The sequence below is a fragment of the Peromyscus californicus genome, unplaced genomic scaffold (assembly GCF_007827085.1).
Source record: "Peromyscus californicus insignis strain IS unplaced genomic scaffold, ASM782708v3 Scaffold_8__1_contigs__length_139910024, whole genome shotgun sequence".
NCBI classification, from domain to species: Eukaryota; Metazoa; Chordata; class Mammalia; order Rodentia; family Cricetidae; genus Peromyscus; species Peromyscus californicus.
Window position 1 is genome coordinate 126902983 of NW_026294606.1, and position 11571 is coordinate 126914553.

General features: G+C 45.2%; 1 protein-coding gene across 1 annotated transcript; it reads right to left on the minus strand.

Moving 5' to 3' along the window:
- Positions 1-209: 209 nt before the first annotated feature.
- On the minus strand, positions 210-2112 carry LOC128103004 (PAT complex subunit Asterix-like). Its single transcript, XM_052727033.1, has 4 exons — positions 2080-2112; positions 1537-1608; positions 704-735; positions 210-632 (listed from the first exon to the last, which is right to left on the minus strand). Exons 1-4 carry the CDS (start codon positions 2110-2112, stop codon positions 566-568), a joined length of 204 nt encoding a protein of 67 aa, XP_052582993.1. The 3' UTR covers positions 210-565.
- Positions 2113-11571: the final 9459 nt, after the last annotated feature.

Sequence of the window (11571 nt, forward strand, 5' to 3'; positions counted from 1 at the left end):
AAATAAACAAGTAGGTGAATAAATAATCAAACAAACAAACAAAAAAGAAAACCAAAGCCCAGATTAGTTAGGTTGGCAGGGACAACAGTCACCCTAATGTGGAAAAAATTATCTTGCCCCTGATGCCTAACCTAAGACATGAGCCTTGTGAAATATGAACATTAACTCGTTAAAAAAAGCTCAAGATGGGAGGGGCACACAGGCCGGTCTTCACTGGGCAGAGCACCCCATGAACAAAAGAGAAGTAATCCATGCCATCCAGAGTGGAAAATTTTTTACCAACTGATTTCAACAAGAAAACAAGCGAATACTTAGAAACATGAACAGTGTTTCTCATAACAGTGGCCAGGGGAGGGAAATAAAAGGGAAGTCTGTGGGTTTACCACTTTGTCAAAGCAGAAGCAGGACCCCAAGGAAATGGCCATCTTCCCTCATTCAGCTGGGAGACCAGAGACAACACTCAGGTGAGTTTACAGACAGCAGCCAAGGGCAGGTTGGAGGCAGTCAAAGGCTAGGCCAGAGAGAAGGTGGACAGGAGTCCAGGATCCAAGCCTTCTAGTAGACATCACCACAGGGGCGTCATGGGCTGAGATTTCTGCAGATAGGACATCACCATGGCAGAGATTGAGAGCCTGAGACAGAAAAGAGGTGTCAGTCCTAGAGAGCAGGCATGGGATCCCATCCCCTTACTCAGGATCCTCACATGAAGCTACTCGTCATCTGCCTCGTGTCCTCCTGCCAGAGAGGGCATATGTGTCCCGAGGGCAGACTTTATGGCATATGTGTGTCATGTTCTCACCCATCCAACTGTTACTGGTTCTTGTAATCCTCCTACTCTATTTCCTCTTTATGATTTTCTTTCTCTCTCCTGCAGTGGTTTCCATGAAATTAGAATTGATACTGAGATTGTGACAGTGGCAGGAGTTAAAGCTGTTATGCAGGTCATGGGAAAAACCCTGAAGGCTGGCAACAAAAGCTGTAGGTGGAGTGACATATAGATAGGATAGAAGACAAGAGTTGCCCAGAACTAGTTAGAAGACAGCTTGATGAATTACAGAGTGATGAAGAAGGACTTAAGCTGAGAGGAAGCTGGCAGTCTGGTACCTTAAACATGGTTTATATTTCTGTGATTTCTGAGAAACCACAAGTAGATGGCCTCTGGGGTGCTAACCTCAGGTGTTCTGATAATTATTAACCTGCAAAAGAATAAGCGGGTATGCTTTGGCTTTCTGCCTGGGAACTTCTATGTGCAATCAAGGGGCACGGGGTACACTTTGCTGATTTCCAAAAGGAACTTTTGAAACTATTGTGAAAAAAACCAATTACCTGTTGAATTTTCTCATCCCCTATTTCCTTGTATTATTACAATAAAAGACTGGGGTTGAGTCAGATCGGGAGGAGGTGGAGAAGACGCACATCTCCAGATCTGACAAGATTCGTCAGCTTGCACCAACTCCTGTGTTCGAGTCTTTTCTTGTGCCTGCCAGACATCCCTGCCCTTTGAGACCCTCGAAACTGCTGAGGCTGGTCCCCCGCATCCTCCAAGCTCCGAGAATTGTCAAAGCTGATAAAGGAACAGTAGTCGGGAACCCAAGCACACCAGTTCAGCTGAAGAAAGGTGGGTGGGAAGATTGGATCAGTGAGAAGTATGCCAGGAAACCCCCACAACCCAGATCCTCAGATATCAGGTTCCACCTGCAGCTTGGACCTTGGCCCAGGAAGTACCAACCCTTCAGTACCAAGCCTACTCCAAGCTTCTGATCCCCATGTGTGTATGTATCTTGTATCTCTGACCCCACCACATTCCCAAACGCTAAGGACCCTGCCCTTTTTCCAAGAGTCCTCTGTAAATTGTTTCAAAGTCAGGCCCTACCCTCAGACCCGCTCAGTTGTGTGCTCATCAACTGCAATTCCAACTTCCCCTATGTTGGAAACCTCACCATAGCTCTGCTCCCCACTGACCTCAACCCCTTTCCCCACCTCCAGCACCACCAGAGGACTCGCCTCTTTCTGAACCCGCCCCCAGGCCTTATTCTCAGGAGGAGCAACAGAAGCCTAGGGAAATTCAACCCTGCCTACCTTAAGCATGAGGCCGCACATGCTGAAGATCATGCTGAGATCCACCTGCCTTTGCCTCCTGAGTGCTAAGATTAAAGGCCTGTGCCACCGCCACCCTGCTGACCATGGCAAATCTTATAAAGGAAAATATTTAATTGCAGCTGGCTTACAGTTTCAGAGGTTTAGTTCATTATCATCATGGTGGGATGAATTCTACATCTTGATCTGCAGACTGCAGAAGCAACTGTGTACTAGGCCTAGCTTGAGCACATATGAGACCAGAAAGCTCACCTCCACAGTGACTCACTTTCTCCAACAAGGCCACACTTCCTAGCAGTGTCACTCCCTATACGACAAGCATTCAAACGCGGGAGTCCATGGCAGCCATACCTACTCCACCACCACAGGGAGGGAAGGATTTATTTCACCTTACAATTCCTGATAATAGTCCAAAACTGAGGGAAGTCAAAGCAGGAACTGAGGCAGGGACTGGAGGAGAAGCCATGAGGAATGTTGCTTAGAGGCATGCTTTCCATGTCTGTTCAGCCTGCTTTATTATACATCTGAGAACCACCACTCACAGTGGACGGGCCCTCCTACATCAATTTTGTCTACAGGCTAATCAGATGGAGGCATTTTCTCAATTGAAGTTTCTCTTTATCAAGACTCACTAGTGACTAGAGCCAAGGAAGTGAAGAGGAATTTGAGATTTGACAGAATCAGGTGATTACTGCTCCATAGCCCTTTACTGAGATTCTCTGAAGCTTTTATTCCAAGATAGCTCACGGTTCAAAGCAGGGACAGAGAAGCACTGATAAACATACAGAGTAGTTCTCATTACTATCACCAGATGTGCTCACAAGTGCACAGCTGACCTGTGGAGTCCACGAGCCATTGAAAAGTGCAGTTTAAATTAAAATCAACATTTTTCTTAACAGTTACCCACGGTCCCAGAAAATGAAGAAGCCAAGGGTACCTATGAAGCCAGCTCCACCAACAGACAATCATTATTTTATTGCTCTCTTCATAACTGATCCAACTGATTTGGGACAAGAGGAGAGTTTCCTATAATATTAAAGAACACATACTAGGAAACTATTCACAACCTAAACAATGTTTTAGCATTAAATAATTAATTAGTGGCAGCTCAGGATTTGTTTGAGGTTCCTTCATTTTTGTTTTCAATTCTCCTAACACAGTAGCCATGTTTTAAAGTAGGAATTCTTTTCATTAATGTTTTTTTACGCTGGCATCTCTCTCTCCCTCTGTCTCTTTCTGTCTCTCTCTGTGTGTCTCTGTCTCTGTCTCTGTCTCTGTCTCTCTCTCTTTCTCCCTACCTCCCTCCCCCCTTCCCTGCCTGTCACAGAGTCAGAGGAATAGCCTTAGTCTCAGAGTTTGAAAGAAACTTTGAGACAAACATGCTTGGGTCTGAAGTAGGGGGGTCAAATCCCATCTCAAAGCCAGCTTTTCAGTGAGCTGAAACATCACATGACAACATATGTTTTAATATTATCCATACCCAAAGCACTTTTGAACCAGACATCTAAGGAAGTCAGAAAGCAGTGGCATCTGTGTCTTTACAACCTAAAAGTAGAAACAAAAGCAAGAGTATCCAGGCTTGGTAAGGCAGAAACAAAAGCAGACCACTGCCGGGCGGTGGTGGCGCACGCCTTTAATCCCAGCACTCGGGAGGCAGAGCCAGGCGGATCTCTGTGAGTTCGAGGCCAGCCTGGGCTACCAAGTGAGTCCCAGGAGAGGCGCAAAGCTACACAGAGAAACCCTGTCTCGAAAAACCAAAAAAAAAAAAAAAAAAAAAAAAAAAAAAAAAAAAAAAAAAAAAGCAGACCACAGGCATAAGGCAAGGAGTCCCAAGAGCTCTCCTGTCTAGAAGGAAGCAGCTTGGAGACCCAGAGTCACTGCAGGCTCCATGTTATCTTCCCAGGTGCCTTCTGCTGTTTGAACTGGGTGTAGAGCCCGTTGACATTCCACGCTAGCGTTGTCAAAGGACAGCATTTCCATTAACATCTCTCTGAGGCCAGATGGAGACACAGTCTCTTCATGCCACCAAGTCCTGAAATGAAGGGATTCATCAGCAGTTTCTAACAAGTCCTGGAACAGTCCTGGAGATAAGATGCTCTGTTTCAGCTATCCCTCTCAACAATCCCATCATACATGGAGATGTAGGTCTGTGAGAGGAGATGGCTTGTCTAAAATCCCTAAGTATCTTGTAGAGAATAAGCTCATATTCTGCACATATTCTGCTCTAAGGAAAATTATCATCAACTCTGGGTCTAAAGGGTTAGAAATATATTGATACTTCAAAGAGGCAGAGATAGGTATGCCTCAAGATCCTCTTACTTTTGAGCTAACAGAATCCGCAGGGGCAGTGCAGAAGCACCAACTGTAGGGATGCAGAGGAATGAATGGTTAGCAGAGAACTTTTCATCTTCTGAATCATCAACGGAGTTAGAAGACTCGGATCAAGGGAGCCAAAGGTGGAAGGCAGAGCTCCTTACATCGTCTCATTTCCTTCTGAAAGAGCTGTCTATCCTGTGCTGTCTCCTGTGCCAATAGGGCACGAGTCATTTGCAATGGTGAAAAAACTACAAAGAGATCAGACGTTTATGTGATCACCTTCACCTGCTGAGGAGCCTGTCTGAAAGAACATAAACAACTTCCCATGGCTTCCTAGGCAATACTCTCAGCCAGTAACAGCGTTTGTCTATACATACTGACAGCTCAGAGAAATCTCGCTTTTGTCCTTTCTCCCAGGATGCTTTTGGCATTATTTACAATCTGCAAATGTGGCCTGCCCTTTGCCCTGGCATCCAGGAATGGGTCCCTTGCATGATTTATAATTTTGATTTTACTTCCTTCTTGCATTATGAAAAAAGTTCTTTAAAAAGTTCCTCTTTTATAGTTTCATCCCTTTAAACAAAAAACTCAAACTCTTATACTATTACATCTACTATTTGCTAGTTGCTTTGCTATAAATTTTCCATTATAAAACTACTAAGAATTTGAGTAAATAATCAGATCTAAACCTATAAGAATAATACAATATACTTATGGGAGGCTACAGTTTCAAAACTTAAGTTCAAATTATATGCAAATGAGTTAAAATTCTGGAGCTTGGGTATGTCATAAACAACGCCCATGAGTCAAAATAATTGCTTCTCATAAAACATCACTGGATGCTTATCTCATATTTGAAGTCATGGAGTGTATTAAAGAATTTAGAGCTGAGAGATTTGCTGAGTTCACAGAGACTGATCTAGCATGCAAGAAGTCTTAAGTCTCATCCCTATGGCTACGCATACCCAGCAGGGGTGAGGTTGGGGCATACCTTTAACCAGTAGTTCAGAAGCTGAAGCAAGGGGACATAGAGATGTTGTTCTAAACCCTCCCCTCAGCCTTCCTTCCAAACACAAAAGTAAAGTTTAGTGTTTGCTCTTCTGGTGTGTTTACTTGTTTGGCTTTTGTTTTGTTTGAGGTATTGTCTCTCTGCCTAGCTCCTGGAATTCATTCTGTGGACCAGGCTGGCCTCAAACTCACAGAGATCAGCCTGCCTTTGCCTCCCCAGGGTTGGGAACAATGATGTGGGCCACTATGCCTGGCACTTAGAGTTTTGCGAGTGTGACCTTCAATTTCTTTTTAAATTTTACTTTTTATTTTTTTATGTGTATGAGTTTTTGTCTGCATGTATTTCCATGCACTGTGTGCCTGCCTGGTACCTTCAACGGCAAAAAGAGTGTGATGATGAACGTTATGTTTAGAATAATTTACTATGCTAGACCCCTTCCTGCTAGCCTGAGATGGACAACTTCATGATGTAGTTGGGCTATTCTTAACAACTGCTGATTGTTGCAAAATATTTCATTGCCACAGCTATTCTTATAAGGGTTGGTTCACAAGATTAAACAGTCTAAATGCTAAGTTCCATTTTTGTATTAAACGCTCGCTTGCTTGGATGCTGGACATGTTGGTTATGCCGCGGCGCTGCCCCTCGTGGCTGGTCGCCGCCCAAGGCGGACATGCTGAGGGAGGAGCGTGCTGATTAAAAGAATCACAGCCATGGTTACCTTTTTAGAGCTTTTGGGGGGGCTGGGAGACAGAGAGAGAAAGACACAGAAAAAGAGAGAGAGAGAGAGAGAGAGAGAGAGAGAGAGAGAGAGAGAGAGAGAAGGCGGGGAGAGGGAGAGAAGGGGACTGACGGGGGGAGAAGGAGCGCAAAGGAGAGAGGACAGAGAGCCCACAGAGGGCCCACACGCTTTTTAGGCTGGGAAGCCGGTGAAGGCTGATGATGTAATTAAAGGACGTAAATAAGGGCCAAATCCTTACATCCCAGACTTTCCCTATTATAAAAAAAGCAGGTAGATGGGACTAGGGGTGTCGTTCCTCTCAAAAACTGCTTCCAGCTGACTTTTGGACATTGGTTAGCTCTTGGGGGAATGGAGAAGGGGAGTCTTCCGAGGTAGACAGGCATTGTAGGATGCTGTCTGTCATCTGTTTGCTCTGGAGACATGTATCCCTCTTGGCTGTGGCTGGGAACTTTTTGTTTGACAAGATGCTGGTGACATAGAAAAAAACTTAGAGAGATAAAAGAATCATTATTATTTTATGTTGACATTTATCTGAGGTAGATCTGGCCTGTCCCTATGGATTTTGAAACATGTTAAGCTTTATCAGAGACAGATTATTTTAAAGTACTGTTTCCTTTACTGGTTCAACATCTAGGAGACAGGTGATCAATTGTTAAAAGCATCTCATAGTAATAGATGTTTACATTAAAGTCTTTTTGTAGCGCCCAGACGCTTTTGGGTCTGGGGGTGTAAATACCTTTTAGCTGTTACAGTTTCTTATTTGATGATCTCTAGACTCCGGTTCTGTGGTGGTCCTGTACCATTAGCTGAACAGTGAGTTAGAACAGGGAACTGGGAAGAGAAAAGCTTGTGGTACATGAGAAATTTTTTTTTTTTTTTTTTTTTTTTTTTTTTTTTTTTTTTTGGAATTAGGGACAAGGCAAAGATCAGGGCCCTGTCTGTATGCACGTGAGAAACACAGGCAGTGGATCTGGAGTGAAGCAATGAGCTCTTATTTTAGGTAGAAATCTTTTTTCATTAAGTAACTCTGAAAGTGCAATTAAATCAGGTGAGGTGGTAAGGTTGTCCTCTGTACCCGACAATAAAGGAGAGGTGACATCCCAAAACTCCCAGGACTGAGTCAGTGGCTCTGGTGTCCAGAAGGAAAGAATCGGATCGCTTCCCTGCTGCGTTCTGGGTTCCCTGCCATATCTGTATCCAAGCCTAGGTCTGCTGGAGGTCTTAGCTTGATGTACCCATGAATCTTGGTGCCTGGGGGCAGTCAGCTGACTCTTTGTCTTTCTAGGCGGCACTTTTAACAAGGCTATCACTTTTAACAAGGCTGTCCGTGGCCTGGCAGGGCATTCGCTAGCCCGTGGCCTTTTCCTCACTTAAAACAGGGACCCAACAGCTTTTGGGAGTCAGCAAGTGCCAGCACTTGGCAATTTTGTTTTCGGACTTTTATCTTTTCCCTGGCACACCTTAAATGCCACAGATGACTCTTTTGCCTGTGGGGCCAGGAGCCTTGCTCTCCAGATGCTTAAGTTTTAGTCAGGGAGGTCTGGGGAACAAGAGACGAATTTTACTCTATGTCCTGAAATTTTTTTTTTCCTGTTGATTGATGGCTTAAGGACAGTTTTTGGAAGATCTGCCAGTAGGCAGACTATAAACCGATACTTTCTGGAAGACTTGTCTGAGGCTATAAGCTAATTTTTTTGGCTTAAGAGCCGTTCTGACTACTGTAAACTTATTTATATGGATCTTAGCTGCTTCCAGACTCATCTGTGCTTCTCAAGGCAGTTTGAGAATGAGTGGGTGTGTTATGCCCAGATTGGGACCCCAAAGACAAACCACCACAGACCTTAGGTTCAGAATGCAATTAGCATGGTTTATTTCTGTTTGTTTACAAGCCGCGGACAGGGAAGCTGGATCCAAAGCACTCACTCGTAGTCGTGAGGCCAGGAGGAACTTGCTTTTTCTTTGTGTGGCTAGCTTTTTAAAGGCAAAATCCACAAGCCCTTCAGGGGGGTTGGGGGAGTTTTGCACGGGTGCAACTTGGATTGGTTTATCTTTATCTCTGTTCTCTTTTAATTGGGTGAGGGTATGTAACCTTTGAATTTACTGGTTGGTGGTTACAATTTATTACTTTGGGGGCAGTCCAGCACAAGTCCCAGGCTTTGTCCTTGAGCCACCATGGGGGCTGGCGGGTCAAGCACGTACTGCACATAACTCTAAGTTGGTGAGGGGCCCCAGAAAGTAAACATCTGGCTAAACTTTGAGCAGTCTTTTGTTCATGGCCCTCCCAGAAACTGCTTGCTCAAGTCTCAGGAAACTGAAATTGAGGCCTGATCTCTGAGAGAAGACTGAGCAGCCTGTTATGGCATCTGCTTGGTCCTTTCAGGTGGAGTTAAGGTGAGTTAGGGCAAATCGTAGAAGCCGCCTAAGCCCGCCCACTTGAGCCCGCCCACCGCAGGCGGAAGTCAGACAGAAAAGGTTGCGCGTGGAGACGCAGAAGTGGGGAAGGAGAAGGGTTTCAGAACTTTAGCAGAAAGCTTGGAGATAAAGTAACTCTTATTTGCCTGTTCTCTGGCAGAAGTTCCTGCGACTCTGTTATGCGGCCAGATTTACACTGTTAGGAGGCTAGGTTTGCCGGTGCCCGCCCCTATCCACCAATATATCCGCCCTCTTGTCCCATGGCTGTAGCCAAGAGAAAAAATAAAAAAATTAAAATAACAAACCGGCATCAGACTACAATCTTGGGCGTCCCCAAAGAATGGAGAGAGATCCATGAATCAGCTCAACTTCGCTATCCTCTTCGTCAAGGGATGCGAAGGGTTGCAGCTGCACTGCAGTTGGTCCACCCAGTAGACCAAGACAGCATTTACTTTCTTGTCAGAAACAAAAATGTGCCATTGCTAGTACAGCTCGAGGACAACCCCCGGGGTGTCCGTCGCAAAGAATATAGCTCAGACTACAGCCACGAGAACAGCGGACTTACTGTGGTGAAGAATCATGGCGGTAGCGGTGTGGGGGTCCAGCGGAGGTGGCGAGGAGCGGTCTCGCTGGATGGGGGAAGAGGCGGCAAGCAGCAGCAGGCAGCAGGTCCTCGGTGTTCGGTGGTGTATCCGAGTCTGAACAGCACCAATGTTGGTTATGCCGTGGCGCTGCCCCTTGTGGCTGGTCGCCGCCCACGGTGGCCATGCCAGCGGAGGAGCGTACTGATTAAAAGAATCACAGCCATGGTTACCTTTTTAGAGCTTTATTGCGGGGGGGGGGGGGGGGACAGAGAGAGAAAGACACAGAAAGAGAGACAGAGAGAGAGAGACAAGGGGGGAGAGGGAGAGGGGGGACCGACGGGGGGAAGGAGCGCAAAGGAGAGGGGACAGAAAGCCCACAGAGGGCCCACCCGCTTTTTAGGCTGGGAAGCCGGTGAAGGCTGATGACATAATTAAAGGATGTAAATAAGGACCAAACCCTTACAGGACTTCTGTTAACAAAATCAAGCCTTCCCGCACCCAGACAGAATGAGATAATTTGGGTCCCCAAAATTACAGCTTTGTGGGTTTTGCCTTTATAATCATGGACTAACAATAGCCAAAGCCTTACCTAGTGAACTTTCTCTGGTTCTGTCCTGGTCAGTCTTTTGTAATAAAAAGTCTCTAATTTACTAAAATCAAAACATGAATCAGACTAGAGAATCTCAGAATGACCCTTACCACAATAAGAAGAAGTTGGACTCCCTGGGACTGGAGTTACAGACCATTGTGAGTTGCCATGCAGGTGCTGAGAATTAAATCCAAGTCATCTAGAAGAACAGGATATGCTCCTAACCACTGAGCCATCTCTACAGCCCTTGTCCTTAAATTTCATCACAAAAGGATGTAGGATTTGTCATATTTGTGTTCTGCATCCCCTGAACTGTATGGCACAGCTCACAAATCCAGTTTCTGAAAGTTGATAATATTGTCCTGGAAGGGAGGTAGTCAGAGTCCATCAGAAAATCCGTTAATCGTTACTATCTCCAATACACCATCCCTGTCTGTGACCAGAGAGATTCAGTTTAAGATTCCTGAGCTTTTGATCCCACGTCTCTCTAAAGCCCAAAGTCTGGTATTCACATCCCCACATGTACCCACATGTACCCACATGTGTTGGAGATAGTAACGATTAATGGGTTTTCTGATTAAAGGGTTGTCCGAGGATGCAAGCCTGACAACTTGAGTTCAGTCGCCAGAACCGAAATAAAGGTAAAAGATAAAGTCAGTTCCATAGAGTTACCTTCAACCTCCACACAGACCATGACATGAATACCTACACACACGTCATTTACAATAATAATAGATATGAAAGTGTGACAGATGTAGTGGTCACACAAAGTTAGAACATTAGTAATCACCTCCAATTATTAAAATGCATTCTATGAGGATGAGAGTTTAATGTGTCCCTTTTTATTTAATTTATTTATTCATTATTTAGCTGCTCATTTCAGAAAAGCTTCTTCTTGCAGTAGATGGTAATTAACACAGACACCCACAAATGGACCACATGCAGAGAGTGAGCAACTCGGAGCACTCAGCCCTAAATAGGATGTCTTTATCAAAGCCCTCCCTGCAAGGCTCAGGTTCTATGTGGAAGAGGAGTGAGAAAGTTGTAAGACCCGAAGTAATGGATGACCAAGGAAACAGAATCTTCCAGACACCACAGGGCTGATGCACATATGAACTGACAGAGACCATGACAGCATGCACAAGACATGTACAGTTTCAAACCAGACAAAATCCCAGCACAGAGAAGGGGTAGTGGGCACAAATCCCACACCTAACCAAAAAGCTCTCTGCAACTGATAGCTACTTAATCCCCCACCTCTCTCTCTCTCTCTCTCTCTCTCTCTCTCTCTCTCTCTCTCTCTCTCTCTCTCACACACACACACACACACACACACACACACACACACACACACACACACACAATTCCTCCCTCCCTTTCTCCCTCTGTCCTCTACACCTGCGGTTCCAGACCCCAAGCCCTTCTGTTCCTTTCTAAATGCTAACCAACTACAAGCTTTTGCACTACCCTGCCAAAAGCATGGAGCACACATTACAGCCCATTGTATATTTCTCCAAACAGCTAGACACAGTCATCAGAGACTGGCCATCCTGCCTCCAGACCCTAGGTGTACTGCTTGTCCAGGAGACAAAATCTTGCTTCACAGCCCCCTACACATCCTCAGAACACACACGCACTCAAGGACCTTATTAGCCACCTCGTTTTTCTAATACTCCCCCATCCAGGGCACAGCTTCTCTATGCTGGCTTGTTAGAACACCACCTCGTATTTGAGCCACGTGCACTCCTCAGCCATACAACTCTACTTCCCAATAACCCTTTAGTTTTCTTGTTTTAGAAATATGTATTTGACATCCTCAAACATG